The sequence below is a fragment of the Rhagoletis zephyria genome, unplaced genomic scaffold, assembly GCF_001687245.7.
Source record: "Rhagoletis zephyria isolate East Lansing unplaced genomic scaffold, Rhagoletis_zephyria_1.1 Rzeph_scaffold_07373, whole genome shotgun sequence".
NCBI classification, from domain to species: domain Eukaryota; kingdom Metazoa; phylum Arthropoda; class Insecta; order Diptera; family Tephritidae; genus Rhagoletis; species Rhagoletis zephyria.
This window is the reverse complement of record NW_016164456.1, coordinates 13,955-31,471: the sequence shown is the minus strand read 5'-3', so window position 1 is coordinate 31,471 and position 17,517 is coordinate 13,955. Positions and strand designations below refer to the sequence as shown.

At 37.0% G+C, this 17,517-nt stretch overlaps 1 protein-coding gene across 1 annotated transcript; it reads left to right on the top strand.

Annotated features, from left to right (window-relative positions):
* The first annotated feature begins 3,764 nt into the window (after positions 1–3,764).
* Positions 3,765–7,927, top strand: LOC108374124 (probable chitinase 3). Its single transcript, XM_017630096.1, is given in 8 exon segments — positions 3,765–3,768; positions 3,974–4,598; positions 4,661–4,784; positions 4,846–5,312; positions 5,658–5,671; positions 6,463–7,087; positions 7,144–7,267; positions 7,329–7,927. Coding segments are annotated over 8 exon segments (2,460 nt in total). The 3' UTR covers positions 7,806–7,927.
* The last annotated feature ends 9,590 nt before the right edge of the window (positions 7,928–17,517 follow it).

Below are 17,517 nucleotides of genomic sequence, written 5' to 3'. Positions count from 1 at the left end.
TTATCAACGGCAGCAGCAGCGTCAGCGGCGGTTTCACTCACAACTTCAAGAGCGGCGTCAACGGCAATGGTACCAGCAACAGTAGGGATAACAGAAGCAGCCGGAGGGATGTTTTCGATATCAGCAGCGTCCACAGCAAGAGTGCAGTTTTTTTTTGCGTATTATACTCATCAAAGTGCCCAGCTCAGCTTGGAGATCATCAACTTTCTTTAACAAGATGTTCTTATCATCGTACAATGTTTGCAGCAAAGAGAACATTCGCAAATTCTCTGCTTTAAGACCAACGACTTCATCAAGCACAGACTTGAGCATTGACTCCAATACAGTAGCTTTCGGGTGATCGATTTTTTGTTTTTGTATTGCACTCATCATATTCAAACTCTGCGATTGTTGTTTATGCTTTACGTTCTCTGACCTTGGTAATACACTAGTTGAGTATTTCATACATAAGTTTGTCCAAATCGCTGCCTGCTTACAGGAATAGCGCATAGTTTCTGTATTACCCAAGCTGCAATAGAGTGCCTTCTTTAAGAATGTACTAAGCCTATCGAATTTATGAGCATGAAGAAAGTACACCGGCATTCTACTTACAAAAGAGCAGAGGTTCAGTCCCGTAGCTCAAATGCAATAAATTTGTGTGTAAATATGTACATACATATATACAAAATATTTGCAATTTATTAACAACGTCCTGGTTTTTCACACTTCCTCGCGTGACTTTGAAATGACAGTCGGCAGTGCCAGCAAACAAATGAGCGGCATAAAGTTCATTATTTAGTACTGATGCTGTCACAAAGTTATATTTTAATAGAGATATCCATACGCTTCGATTTGCATATACATACTTACTACAAACATACCTACAAATAGATGAACCAAACATTTTCACATATTTCTCGCAGAAATTATGCGGCAGTTAAATCACGCTTCGCTAATGTCGAGTGGCGGCAGTAAATGACGCACTGCGGCAACGGCAGCTGAAGAAAGGAAAAAATTCATATCAAATTTGCTGTCATAAAAGAACACACAGAAACGCACAAGCCGACGTGCTGAGGAGTGGAAAAGGGGGGCTTCATTCGTTGACGCCACTCAAGCTGACACGAACTCTTTTATAATATTCATGTGGTGGCACAAACGACACATATTTACTCTTATTAAGACTATATGTTTGCATATAAAAATATAATATATGAAAATTCCATGTCAACCGAATTAGGATTAGGAATTGGTTTTTACATTTTTTTATTCTGTTGGATTTTATAGAAATTTCATGACACAACTCAAAACATAACAATTTTAAGTATAGCCAATTAATGTTTTCCCGTTTCATAATTTTGCTATAAAATGTCTTGCAACGTAAACATTGTGGATTATTTACAGTCATTCACATACACAGCCTACTTGTTTTCTATAGATTTGGACTGAAAAAAAAACACGAAATAAATAACTATTATTAAAGAGTTAAGCGAAAATAAGTCGACTGGCATTAATGAATAACGGCACAATACGACAAACGTCGTCATTCTCTATAAAAGCAACATTAACCGTCCGACAGTTTTTGACTTATGCCAATATCAACGATAAACGTGGAACATGTGCCACTTTTCAGTAGTAAGGGTTGCCTACTTCGATTTTCTGAAAAAATGACACAATTGCGCCCTCTGTCGGATTGGTAACAAATAAGCATATGTCGATTTTCAAAACGAGAAAGATATGGTTATTTATCAATCTTATTCGCTATATAACTCAAAAATATAAAATTTTGAGTTGTGTACTTAATGCAGAAGACCACCGATATGTAGATACTTTTGCACTTTTTTGCTATGTGTCGATGGGAGTAAAGTCGGTGTTGTAATGCTTTCACCCACTAGGATTGTTCTAAATCGAAAAAAGTATACCCCGCTTTTTTATTTTGAAATCAAAAAATATTTAGAGGTCGCTCAAAGTTTTCCATATATTTTTGTATGGGAAAAAAGAACTTTTCGTAGAAATGTTATAGAATTCTTGAAAATCAATATTTTTCGATCGGAAAACTCTGGTCCTCTTCAGGAGACTTTCAACAATAATACCCAATTGTTTATTTAACTATTTTTTAATACTAACGATTTTTTTTTGGTCCGCCCATTGCATATTTCGGGGTTTTTGGAGGACCTATAAATTATAGTTGCGATGAAAAAATGGTTAAATAAACAATTGGGTATTATTATTGGGAATTTGCTGTAGATAAGCAGAGTTTTCCGATAGAAAAATATCGATTCTTAACTTTCTTTAATTAAGAAAAATTGTTTTTTCCCCATATAAAATACATGGAAAACTTTATGCGCTTTGAGCGACCTCTAAATATTTTTTGATTTCAAAATAAAAAAATTGGGATATTTGTTTTTCGGTATAGAGAAGTCCTAGGGGGTGAGAGCATAAAAATTCCTATTTTACTTTTTGACATGCATTTTTGGACCACCCTAATGGACGTACCTCATCATAAAAATATTTGCAGGGTTTTGTGAATATATCAGGCATGTTTTGCAATTCACTTCCGAGTGAATTTCAACGAAACTCACTTTAAATCCGTAATTTGGGGTTTATATTCAGGTTCTGGAAAGAAAGTGGAAATAAAGCTCGTGAGATGAAACACAGAATCCCGAGTGTCGGATTTAAGGTTAATTTTGTTGAATTTCATGCGGAAGTTAATCGCAGAACCAGCCTGATATTGAAACCGTGCAAATTTGTTTACATAGACGCGTACCTGTTTGTATATATATTGCTTATCATAATTTTATGACAAAAGATTGCAAATTTGATTTACGTGATTATTTGGTTATGTTTAAAAATAGTATTTCGTTTTATCAGTTTCCACAATTTTAGAAAAGTTGGTGTGAGTTTGGTTTGGATCCATAAATAAACTTTTATTAAATAACAATGCTATTTCTAATTTACTGGGTAGTAATTGGGTCAAAGCAATTAAAGAAAAGGTCTAATAAAACTTATGTGTTCGCTTTCTTATCTACATATAATTCGTTCAAAAAACAAAAAACAATATATACAACAAATACATACTAACACAGACATGTATGTACATTCATGTGTACATACATATGTTATGTGATTTTAGTTTCTTAAGCGTAGTTAATTTTCCACTTGTACAAACTATGCATCTATAGGCGCCGGTTTTTGTAGCGCGTATCATAAGGCCGTATGCAAACTTTTCTTTTAAAATATGGGCTCAATTAATGTTCCATTCTTTATTGTTTTTCCAAATGCATGGTTGTTGACGAAATATTAGTAAAAGAATAAAATAAATATAAATAAAATAAAGTTTAACACCACCTCCGAACGGCACATGGATTTGATAAGAAGCTTTCTCATGGCAGAAATACATTCGGAGGTTCGACAATGCCTGCCGAGGGGCGTCCACTAATTCTTAGTCTAATTTAAATGTTACTTCGACCAGGCATCTAACCCAGGTACTGCAGAGTGCTCGTACGTACCTCTAACCACTCAGCCACGGCGGCCGTTTTTCTCGATTAGTGGAACTTGAGGTTTTATTAGGCTAATGCACTTTCTCTCATACAAAAACAAAGATGTATGTATGTATGACCTACATAACGGCGATAAGACAATCGCAAATTATTTAAATAATATTTGCTGGTATGAACTATTGTACAAGTATATAAGAACCGGCAGAAGTTACGTGACTAATTGCAAATAAATACGGAGCGCGAGACCAGGCCTATTATCATTCGACTGCTAAGACGTTAACATACATCATGGGTAAGAAAACTAGAAAAAATATAAAGTACTAACTAAAAATATGTGATTATTACCTCGGACTCGAAAGAATTGTAGACTTTGAGTTTTAAAAACTAGTTCAACAAACTGTTAACATAATCGCCTCATAAATTTGTGAATGGGAGAACTTGTTTCAAGGCCAGCTAAAATCTTAATTTTCCTTTGGTTTTGTTTTAAATATCCCTAGGCATTTCCGCGAAACGATTGCTGCTCGCTTTGACATTGACGGCGGTGGCCATCGGCACCGCAAACAGCGAACAATCAGCGCGCACTGTCTGCTACTTCACTGACTGGGCTATCAATCGACCAGGAATTGGACGTTACGTATCCGAAAATATTCCAACTGAGCTGTGTACGCATCTAATCTACTCGTTCATTGGAGTTAATGACACCGATTGGTCTGTGCTAGTATTGGATAGCGAAGTGGATGTCGACCAAAATGGTTTCCGCAATTTCACTGCACTGAAAGAGAAGAACCCAAGCCTTAAGCTTGAAATCTCCATAGGAGGATGGAATGAGGGTGGTGCGAAATATTCCGAACTCGTTTCACTGGCCGAGCGGCGCCAGAGCTTCATCAGCAGTGTTGTGGAATTCTTAAATGAATACGGTTTCGATGGTCTCGACTTGGATTGGGAATACCCCGGCGCTACGGATCGTGATGGAGTTGCTGCAGATAAAGAAAACTTTGTCTCTTTAGTGCAGGAATTGCGAACAGCTTTCGACGCTGAGGGTAAGGGTTGGGAAATAACTATAGCTGTTCCCGTGACTCAATCAAGACTTGACGCTGGCTACAACGTAACTGCACTGTGCGAGTGAGTAGATTATATTATCAAATCACTGTAGAAAACTTAAGAAACAAAAACTTAAAATGTAGGCTTTTGGATGCCGTACACACAATGACCTATGATCTGCACGGCACTTGGGACGGTTTCGCTGATGTACACAGTCCGCTTTACAAGCGCGATTTCGAAACGGCAGCGTATGCAAAACTGAATGTGGTAAGTACTGTTTAGGTAATTTCGCTAGTAGGACATTAACCTTGGAATTCCCCATCCGTAGCATGACGCTCTTGCACTATGGGAGGATTCGGGCTGTCCCGCAAATAAATTAGTTGTCGGTGTGCCATTCTATGGTCGCAGTTTTACACTCAGCGCATCCAACCATAACTACTCCCTCGGCACTACCATCACTGGAGCGGGCAATGCAGGAGCTTACACTCAAGAAGCCGGCTTCCTAGCCTATTACGAAATCTGTACCCAGGTGCAAAATGCCTCCTTGGGATGGACCGTTGAATGGGATGATGAAGGAAAGGTACCCTACGCGTACAAGGACACTCAATGGGTTGGCTACGAAAACGAGGAATCGGTGCAAATTAAAATGGACTTTATCAAGGAAAAGGGCTATGCTGGCGGCATGACATGGGCCATCGATTTGGATGACTTCCATGGATTGTGTGGACAAAAGAGTGCACTTCTAAATATTTTCCATAGTAACTTACACAATTACACGGTGCCAGAGCCGACAACGTCAGCTTAAGTGCCGTTGGGCAGAGGGTTAAGTCTGAAAGTATATCTTTCGATCAGCAGGCGTAATCACTCGTGAGTTTCTCTTTGTAAATCGAAATAAAATTAAACAAATAAAATGTTGCTGCAAAGCGAATAGCGTACTGCTGCCCACGGAGAATATGAGAGTATAACTTTTTAATGCTTGCAAATAAATATCTCCGTTTAAAGTACGAAACCGCGCCTCAACAAAATGCAAAACCGCGTATCAAGATAATGTAAAACTACGTATGTGTGTGTGGTTGCATAAATAATTTTCTAGAGAGTAAAAACACTCATATTTCAACTTGGTTCTCTTTGTTCATAAAGCAATCGCATTTCTGGTTAGTATGTTTCAGGACGAATGGATATGGATTGAGCTAAGAGCTTGTGTTAGCAAATCCAATTTTTGGCAGCAAATGTCAGATACGAGGTTTTGTACTTTAAACGACGATATTTATATACAATTTTTTTAATAAATATCTGCATGTATGTACATTAGGGTGCATTACCAAAAAAACAGCGCGGTTTTCAACCGCAATTATAAAATTTATTATACATATTTTACTACTTCCACCAACAATTTTCTGAAACATATTAAGTCTACGTCTATATTTCGCCCCGGACTTTTATAACAACAAAAAAAGCAGATGACTGCTATTTTCGTCCCTGGTTGAATTAGAATTTCTTATAACGTATGTATTTGTTAAATTGTGATTTAACTGTTATTTAATTGGAACGAATTTATGTCCACTTTGAAAATATGATTAACCCTAAGATTGTGTGCATATGTTTGCATATATAATGCTATGTAATTACTGTTGCGGTCAAATTCATTGAGAAATGCAATTAACACTAAATTTAAATTACTTTAGAGAAAACAAAGAAACCTACATAATACACGTACAGTTACATACATAAATATGTGTGTATGTGTAGCTCAATACACTCGTTTTTTTTTGTAGTTATGTACTCACATAAATATACATGTGTACATATCGCTTTTAAAAACTAGTTCGATAAACTTGTGTATGAAAGGACTTGTTTCAAGCCCCCGCTAAAATCGTCCTTTCAAATAAATTCAAGTTGTGCACAATACTTAATTTTCCTTTGGTTTTGTTTTTAATATCTCCAGGTATTTCCGCGAGACTTTTGCTGCTCACTTTCGCATTGACGGCGATGGCCATCGGCACCGCAAACAGCGAACAATCAGCGCGCATTGTCTGCTACTTCACTGACTGGTCTATCAATCGACCCGGAATAGGACGTTTTTGATCCGAAAATATTCCAACTGAGCTGTGTACGCATATACTCTACTCGTTCATTGGAATTAATGACACCGATTGGTCTGTACTAGTAAAGAATAGCGAAGTGGATATCAACCAAAATGGTTTCCGCAATTTCACTCAACTGAAAGAGAAGAACCCAAGCCTTAAGCTTCTAGTCTCTAAAGGAGGATGGGGTGAGGATGGTGGGAAATTTTCCGGACTCGTTTCACTGGCCGAGCGGCGCCAGAGCTTCATCGACAGTGTTGTAGAATTCTTATATGAATACGGTTTCGATGGTCTAGACTTGGACTGGGAGTACCCCGGCGCTACGGATCGTAATGGAACTGCTGCAGATAAAGAAAACTTTGTCTATTTAGTGCAGGAATTGCGAACAGCTTTCGACGCTGAGGGTAAGGGTTGGGAAATAACTATAGCTGTTCCCGTGGCTCAATCAATACTTGATGATGGCTACAACGTACCTGCACTGTGCGAGTGAGTATATTGTATTATCAAATCACTGTAAACCACTTAAGAAACAAAAAATGTAGGCTGTTGGATGCCGTACACACAATGACCTATGACCTGCACGGCACTTGGGACGGTTACGCCGATGTACACAGTCCGCTTTACAAGCGCGATTACGAAGATGCAGCGCATGCAAAACTGAATGTGGTAAGTACTGTTTAAGTTACTTCGCAAATAGGACATTGACTTTGGAATTCCACATCCGAAGCATGACGGTGTTGCACTATGGGAGGACTCAGGCTGTCCGGCAAATAAACTAGTTGTCGGTGTGCCATTCTATGGTCGCAGTTTTACACTCAGCGCATCCAACCATAACTACTCCCTCGGCACTCCCATCACTGGCGCGGGCAACCCAGGAACTTATACTCAAGAAGCCGGCGCCCTAGCCTACTACGAAATCTGTGCCCAGGTTCAAAATGCCTCCTTGGGATGGACCGTTGAATGGGATGATCAAGGAAAGGTGCCCTATGCGTACAAGGACACTCAATGGGTTGGCTACGAAAACGAGGAATCGGTACAAATTAAAATGGACTTTATCAAGGAAAAGGGCTATGCTGGCGCCATGACATGGAGCCTCGATTTGGATGACTTCCATGGGTTGTGTGGACAAGAGAGAGCACTTCTAAATATTTTCTATAATAACCTAAACAATTACACGGTGCCAGAGCCGACAACGGCGGATTAAGTGCCGCTGGACAGAGGGTGAAGTCTGAAAGTATATCTTCCGAATAGCGGGCGTAATCGCTGAAATTAAATAAATAAGATATTGCTGCAAAGCGAATAGCGTGCTGCTGCCCATAGAGAGTAAGAGAGTAGAAATTTTTAATGTTTGCAAATAAATATGTATATACGATTGTAAGTCAACGGAAAAAAATAACCGTTTTAGAAACCAAACTTTGACTAAAACTTAGTTGTTATTGGGCTTTCATCATGGCTCGTCCTCTCCTGATAGGTATTTTTAATTATAGAAAAAATATTGTATATTTATATATTCCTGTCTGAGATGCATTTGCAGTAGGCCCAAATGTGCTCGCAACTCGTAACTTTTGGCTTAGCTAAATTTAGCCTTTAATATTTTTACCGCCTTCGTTTACTTGTTCTTCCAAGAACTTTCTCTGGATTTCCATGCGACTTAACTTTGTTTGCTACCCCTCTTCGATTAGCACCTTTTGTTGTTAGAATTATATGTATATTTTGTGTTTTATTGTTGTTGGTCTGTTTGTTATTGTTACGCCATCCACGCCATAGCCGGCATGACACGCACACTCATGCGTGACTTATATGATTTCTTGTTTTGTTCCTTTGCTGTTATTTGAATTGTCCTTTTGTTTGAATTTAACAGTCATTGCTTTTTATTGTTTACTGTAAGGATAAGGATATGGAAAAGGGAGTACACCTTAAGACTGTTTTTTTTTGTTTTTTTTTTTTTACTTAAACTCGCATTCGTATTTAGTTATATAAAAAACATTAAATATTTTCCTAGTTCTGCAAACTTATTCTTGCGATAGATATGGATTCTTAAACACTTTCTTAAACACTGTAGTTAAAAATAGTTAACTCCTGTTAATGAAGATTTGATCTCTCCAATATAGCCATCGAATAAGATTTATTGTATAGAAACTGTTGCATATCAATAAAGATTATCGACAATGTCTTATTCAATCATATCTTTTTTATATGCATATTTTTATTTAGCCCGTTGGATCGAGAAACGGTAGAAAGAAAATATTTTCCAGGGACCGTAACGGCTATGATCTTTATAATAAAAATCATAGTTTAACTGCTAGAATTTGATTTAAAATTTTCCCTTCAAATTTAATCGTTTTCGTAATATTTTTAATTTTTCGATCAAAAAATCATTATTTTTGGATTTATATTTTTTCGATCATACCATAACCATTATTTTAAGATTTAGTTTTTTATATCATAAAATGCATCATAACGATTAAAAATGGCCGAAAAAGTGAAAACCCAAAATCAACGATTACTATTGATTCCAAAAATAACGCATTGCAGTGATCTAACAATAAAAATTTTGATATTAAATAGTCCTTTTAGGTCTCTGGTAGCTGCACCACCCCCAGCCAGTAGCAAAAGCTGCCAAAAATATAAAATGGAAATAAGAGGAAAATCTAAAAAAGGGAAGATGATTCGCCGTATAGCATTGAGTCTAAAGTACTTTTGCAAGGCAATTTCGCAGAAGAAAAATTTGTCCAAATGTTTTTAATTTTTTTTTGCTATATTTGTCTCGAACCCCGTTCTAGTTTTTACCAACCAGAGCGAGCGCAGTTCTTATTAACCTAACATAAATTTAAGTGCGCCAATAATCATACAAATTCTGATTATTAAAGAGGATTTTATTATTTAAGTAGAAATGTAAAAACGCTACCCCTAGGTTTGGCCAAGCAATTTTTAGTTTCTTAATTGCCTTAGAAAATATTTTAGACTCAGGGGTATATGGCGAACTGTTTTGATTTCTTGTAAGGTGGTATATATGTACATATTTGTAAAAAGAAGTAAACAAGCAATCATGTACATATATAAAATGTGTCATTTCCATACATGCGTGTGTGTATGAATAGTCATAGGCATTAGCATGAAGCACTTGTAACCTGAGTGCGCACCCTCATATTCACTTGCGAGAAAAATATCAAAGTGATCATTAAATTTGAAACTCATACTTTGCTGTCGTAGCATGGGAACGACAAAATTGCTACGTTAGCTTCATTATTTGTGTCATTCTAAACCTTATTACAATCAGCGCAAGCACATAAATACATACATAAACAAAACAAGAAAGAAGGGGTAATGCGTAGGAGCTTAAAGTCTTTTGTCTTACCATTCACTTTTGTTTTTTTGCGCATTTTCAGTCGCACAACAAATGGCAGCAAAAGTGCTTTAAACGCTTAAATATCTTGAATGCCAGCTATGTACGTGCGGGCACTTGCAGATTTTGTTTGTTTATTTTTGTGTGGCATACTCGTATCTTTGGACGCCATTGACATTTACACATGTGTATGTACATACATGCCAACAGAGATCTAAATGTATTAAAATTATATGCATACATACTTATATAATTTACTGTGCTACATATTCATAAAAGCATTTGAGGTTCACAGAAAAATGTCGCTCATACGCCCCAGAGGCCAACAAGCAGACATTGTCACTGCCATTGACATTTACGTTACGTTGGCAGTCGTGTTGCTCGAATGTGTCCCCTATTATACATATATACATAGTAACTGTTATTTTTCCTGTGTTAGCTGCCATGCTACCAGGGAAGTGCCTGCTGCTGTCGCTATTTGCGCCAAAGGCATATACAAAGTAACCATTGTTAACCGTTTCTAAAATGCGTAAGTTAGTAAATATATACATGCATATGTGGATATGGACATATATGTATATGTGCATTCGAATGTGCCTATGTTGCGCCAAGACTCAAAGGATTTAAGACAATTGTCTGTCATGCTACGCACCGGAATTGTCTACCAGGGGAGCACCTACCGACATATACGCAGATGTACATATACACGTACATATGTATATATTTGTGCATATACTATATATATATACCATATTACATATGCAAATATTTAAGCCCACATTCACAAGCGTATTGTTTGCATGTCTTTTGTAGCAAATAACCATATCGCCAGCGGTTACAAAATCCTTTGATTTGCTTAAGTATATCTATATAGCTTAGTATTCAAGCTCTGCGCTTTTGTGCTACTGATTCTTCACCTCATTCTTAGTACGTCTTTGTTGCTAAATATTATACGAGATAATACGAGTATAATACGAGACACTTTTTGCCATTTTCATTCTTATCCTCATTGACTACTTTGCTTTTGCTTATTAGTGTGTACATACATATGTATGTATATGAATTTACTCCTCGTGTAAGAACATAAGATACATATGTACATACAAACGTCAACGCGTGCAAGAATATGAGCTCAGCTCGTTTATGAAGCGAATAATTAGATTAAAATCTTTTATCCATGTATAGTTTGTGAAAACATACCGCTTGGAGGGATTCGCTGTTTTTCCTATCCTTCCAAGCCTTTCCCGCAACTTTTTCTTACAAACTTTGAGTGTCTGTTTGCCCTAATCATTGTTACAAGCGACTCCATCATAGAAGCAGCAGGTCGAATCGCATGACAATATTCGTTCGCCTTTTCGCTTTTCCGCAAGGGTACTTTTGTACGCAACTTTCATTCACATAATAGCGACATTGTGGCCTTGCGACGCACAGTGGTCTGAGCGTGACATTAGGTGTTTCTTAGGAAAATCTAAATATTAATATTCGAAGGCTACAAGAAATCGGATTGAACCGCAACTCCTTAAGTAGTACATAAATTGATATACATATATTGACGGGTAATCAGCTCCGCCGCTTACAGAAAATTTCAGCGAAGTTGGAAGATTTTTAGTAATTTTTACCGTGTTATATATATATAATGGTTTTCCACTGTTATTCGCACCCGTAGCCCTCTCGCCTCTCGGGTGATTATACCAAAAGCGGTTTTACTTGAGATGTTTCCACTTACTGTGCGTCCACAGGGATACAGCTAAGTGCTTGGCATACTTGCAAGTTATTTCGGTTTTTCGCTCATTCCTGAAACGCGACTAGCAACTAATGCGTTAAGGTGGATCGAAAGTTGTGCGTCCTGTGAGTTACTCATACGCACAGGTGGATTTTGGCAATACAATGAGGAAGATTATTGTTTGGTACAAAATGGTGTGATGTAATAACTACTAAAATTCGTAGATGCAAATGAAATGAAATAGCATTGAATAATGAAGTCTTTTTTGCAATGGCAAGTTACATGCCGCATATAAAATGGCTGTCAGCAAATTATGCTGAGATCAAGTAATTTCGCTTTGTAAAATCTGTCAATTAATTCAGTAGAAATGGGATAATTTATCATAAATCAAAACTAAATGAAGAGAAAAAGATTTTTTTATTTGTTTTAGCACCCACTGTTGAGGAAATCTGAAAAAATGCCTAAAGGTATGCAACCATTTGTTTTTTGAAATCAAGTACAAACCATATACTCGTACGTACACGTGTTAATCACGTATCATAGAAATTAGGAAAGAAAATGTGAATTTACTTGATTTATGGTAAGTAATTTGATCGAAACAAAGTAATTTAGGCTATAATGCGAATATAGTTTTAGGCTGTATAATTTTCAGAATGGCACAAGGCATATATGGAAGAGAGACACACAGACACGTAAGTGGGTAGAGTACAGAAACATTTAGTGAAATGATGAGCAGAAGTATTTACAACTTATGCAAAGGATTATGAAGTTTTGGTAGGAAGAAAACATTTTTACACCCTCATCCTAATTAGTTAATTTCTTACTGAGGGCGTAATGAATTTTGTAGGAGATTATATGATAATTGTTTAGTTATTCTATAACCAGAACGTGTATGCCACTTAGGGTTTTTTGCCCGTTGGAGCTATACGAAAAGCAGAGAGCTTTAGCAGAGGTAACAGAATAGATAAGACCTGACGTGAGAATAGATCCGCAGTACACTGCCCAAATTTGGAATTATTCTGTGCAGAGTTAGTGAACGCAGCTGATGCCAGAGTACAATTCGCGTTCGCATCTAGATCGATAGACTGGCAGCTATACAAATTTCTTGGAGTCGTAAAAAGGGGTAATTACTGGGTTTCATAGCAAAAAGGCTATGCTTATATGCTCCATCCCGAATAACCTTAAAATTTCCAGTTAATTTCTTTTTGCGTTCTTTTGTTCCTGTGGGGGATTTTTAGTAAGGTGAAAAACGTAAAAACTTACAAAAATACCAATAAAGATTTACCAGAGCGGCGACAATGGATCAGACAGCGACTCAAAGTGTCACCCAGCACCACTTTAGTTGGTGGCGCGAATAACTTTCGCCCAAGCGCAGCAAAAAAAAAAAAACAAGCCATGGAGTGACAATTTTATTTGACAGCTTACATTGAAGGCGGGCGACTGGCATAAAAGAGCAAAGGCAGGAAAGCTTCCTACAGCCAACAGCTACAACATTAAGAGAACGTATGAAGTAACAAAAACAACAATAAATGCAGAACCGAAACTGCAGCTTTTTTCCTTGCAAGCTTTAGCCGGGGAACCGTTTTTACTCTGCGACGCCTGTTGTTTTATTCATCGTTCAGTGGTTGTTTTTTTTTTTATTAATTTTCACCAAAATTGGTAAAATTCGAATGTCCAATGTCACCAAACGCTTGTTGTTGCTCTGTTCCCCTCTCGTGTGTTGATGCCATTGCGGGCATTGGGTGTCCGTTCTTGCTCGCCATGGACATGGCGAGTGGCAATTTCTTACACATCGACGAAGCCTTTTTCGTAGCCAACATTTCCCAGTTGCTTCTCTTCTGTCTGCTTGTGGTTGCGTTTATTGAAACAATAAAATGGTCACAGTTGCACAGTCATCTTACAAGCGTATATCTATCAGTTGACCACTCTTCGCGCTGTGGTCCAAGTGAGTAAGTGAACGAAAGGTGCCGCAGAATCTCCATCCAAGCTTCTGTTTGTGCAACACGCCACGCTGAGGTGTTGTCATTGGCTGTCAATTTTGATTGGCGTTGGCTGTTTGATTTTTTACCATTCGCCGCTAGCTCGCTTTGTTCGCGGCGTTTTTTCCTCCTCCTTTCTTTTGCAACTCTGCATGCATGTATGTATGTATGTATGTATGTATGTATGTATATGCGTATATCTCGGTACATTTATGCCACTCATTTCCAATCTCTTTTTTGGTCGCATTCACTTTGTTGCGGTGTTAACGATAATAATTTTCCTCTGATCGCCAATGGTTGCTCAGTAAGCGGTTGCATTATTGTCACACGCTTGCTATGCCGTTTCGGACTACTCACTCACACATTCCTACATAAATGCCGACACTCACTTCTGCACTTGTCTGACAACTGTCACTAATGACAGTTGGTGACATTAAATCTCCACTTTTTCTTAGCGTATAAATTTTAAAGCTGATTATATGTATGTAGTATTGGTATTCGAGTGGCTGGTTGCCGTCGGCGAACGCCAATATAATGGATAAATAAATTTATAAGTACATATACTACTACATACATGCATACATGTATGCGTATAATCAAAAATTTGTAAAAATTGAGATGCCGACATAACGGAATTATATAGCGCACTGAGTGCCTCGCTAATTGTAGCCACTTACCCGAAACCACTACAATGATGTTTCGGTTTTTTAACTGATTTTGTTTTCTGTAGTGAATTCCTTTGGACGGTGACTACATAAAAATTTTTAGCTTTAAATACGGAACCATATTCATATACTCAAAAATGTATTTAGGAGTGCCTTCCGACCTTACCAATTCTTCTTCAATACTTCTTCGCCCTCTCTTTAATATTAGACTTTCACTATAGCTTCTCATTTAGTTAGGTACCTTCAAGTAACATCCTAGAAGGAATCCAGGGGTTTACCATGCACTTAAAATGTCATCCGCAAAGGCAACCACCTGCCTGCTCCTGCTCTGAAGATCCTCTTACTGGTCGCTTCCGACCCTAAACCAAAGATGGAAAGAAATGTGGCCCACTTTGGCTCGACAGTTCTGTTGTTTTAGATTCTCAAAGTATTTATTAGAAAAAACCATAAGCATCTACTACACACGCACATACATACACGTCGTCACCTGAAATACAAAAAGCCTTAACTAATAAAAAACCCAAAATTCAATTTTTGTTTGCTAAGATGCATTTCACGGAATTACACCTACCCACATCGTTTTGTGTAAAAAAAAGTTTTTTAGTTATGGCTTTTTGCAATTCAGGTGGCGATATGTACTTGTACATACAATACATATACATATCAAAGAACTGTGTGTCGCTTTACTTTGTGTTACTTGCTTTTGTTTCTAAAAATTTAACTTCTCTTTTTTCATTAGAATTCTATATTTTCGTTTTTTATAAAATAAGGTATATCTGTCACTTACACACACGTAAACGTATGACTTGCGGGTGTTTAGTTTATTTGGAAATTGAAAAATTTAAATCGTGTAATTTGAAACTGTCAAAAGAAGAAATTCAAATTCCGTTCCAATTAAATTAATTTGCCTTCAGTGAGTGTCAATTTGACTCGAAGTGCGAGCGAGGAATGCACACACACCAGCTCACACTCTTGTGTATGTATGTATGTATGTTCATGTAAACGTGCTTTGGTGCTTAGGTGAATTGATTTAGAGCGCCACGAACTTTTCTTTGGATGCGTAGCGCAGTGGGCGTACAGACGGACATACATACATACACACATATATAGCTGGTGCATCTGTTCGAATTTAATCATTTATTCCACTACTCTGGCTGACACCGGCAATCGCGCATATCCCCACACCAACGCAATAGCACACACACATACATATCTATATTTATCTTGGTTTTCAACACCGTCCGACAACTGGAGCAAAACATACATACATACATATAAGCGAATCAGTGGCCAACTGTCATCGCCACAGCGTACCTCTACACTTTAATTGTGGATGCAGCTCCCTTTCCTTTTTCTATGTCATTGGGGAATTTTATATTAGATTTGGTTTTACGTTTAGCTCGCTTCTTTGTCGTGGTATTTTCGGAGCGATTTATAATCGTTTATTGTAAATTGATCGTTGCCATTAATTAATACTGATGTGTGTATAACGAATAGCCACGTCATTCGAGTGCAATAAATAACTTGCAACGGTATTTGGGGCAAATATCATGAGAATTATTTTTATTTGTTTTTTTTTTTTTTACTTCGAAATAAGAAGAGTCAAAGGCTAAATATGCATACCTAGAAGCGGCGGCAAGGTTTTGAGAAATTTAGAACTTTATGCAGAACTCTTCAAACGCATAAAGCGAAGGTGAAATATGCAATCGCGTTTAATTAAAATATATGGAAATGGAAGAAAACTCTAATTTCCATTGGATTGGGAGATTTTGGTATATTCTCCAATATTTGCTTTTATTTTGAAATAAATTTTGGCATTCAAAGAATCTTGTCAAAATGGATTAATTTTGAACCTACAGATCTATTATTTTTGTTAAGGATTCGCCACTTGGACGTATGTATGTGCATATGTAAGTAATGTTGGCCGCTGGAGCCGAGTAGTTGGAGGTGTCGGCAGGTGATAGCAGACCTCCGAGTTTATTTCTGTCTGGCAAAATATAATAGATTGGCGCTTACACAATATATTGGATGAGCTATTTTTATCAGAATTGGTTTTTCATGGCATCAGTACACTCGGAGATTTGTTATTTTATAAAGAAACTCAAGAGTGCAGATCAGAGGTTCTTAAATTTTTTTAATCGCAGACCACTTTCAAGAAATTACTGGTTTCGGTGGACCCCTGCTGATACATTTCCAAATATTCCCAAAGATCGTAAAAAATGAAATGTGAAGATCTTTGTAAATTTGCATCGCGGATGAGTTCAAAAACTAAACCCGGAGTGCCCAAAATAAAACTAAAATATTTTCTTTCTATTATTTTTTATTTCTATTTATTAAACTAGTGTGATTACACACTTGCAGGTTTTAAAAAATAGAGCTCGTAAATCTATCAAAAGACTCTTTTCGCTCTGAGGAGTTATATTTTTTATCTTCACCATAAACTCATCAAATGTTCGGCTAACTCATGACTAGGGCAACACAGCATATGCATATTTTTTGTCAAGCATATTAGCAACACGCTGATGAAATGCTTAACCATTTTTCCAAAAAATATAAAGTTTGAGTAATATTTCTTAGAGCATATTTTAGGAAACTTTGCAGTAAATGCATATTTTCGGTTGGTTTGCTTTGCGTTGTTACGTTTAGAACTAATAATACAAATTTCTGAAATAATTACAATATAGCAAACACTATGTCGAAAATTAAATAAATATCAAAGTGCACATCCACATCGTGTTTATATAAAGTTTTTTTATTATGTGCGAGAAAAATAATACTATTTATATGTTTCGCTCTTGTTCCGAATGAGTAAAAATTTCTCCCGAATGCAAAATTTTACACGAAAATATAGAATCGTGGATGTAATCTATCATTTTGAAGAAATGTTGGCAAGAAGGAGTGCTGTTTTGTTCCCATTTTTCTTCATTTTGATTTCTGTTTTTCTTCAATTAACCCTCCGATGAGTGACAGTGCCGATGACGTTAGATTCGTGAGAAGGTCCTTAGGGACCTACAAAGAGTTGCTCGATGTTTCGACTGTACATGTGCAACTTCTTTGGTATTTATGTTGTCTTTTGATTAAATTAACGTCCTGCATATATATTAGGAATGAAATAATTTGAAGAACAAGTGAAAAAAAAAATCAAAACATGAAGACAAGTAACTTGTTATTTCTTCTAAAATTGTACAAGGTCCCTAGGGACC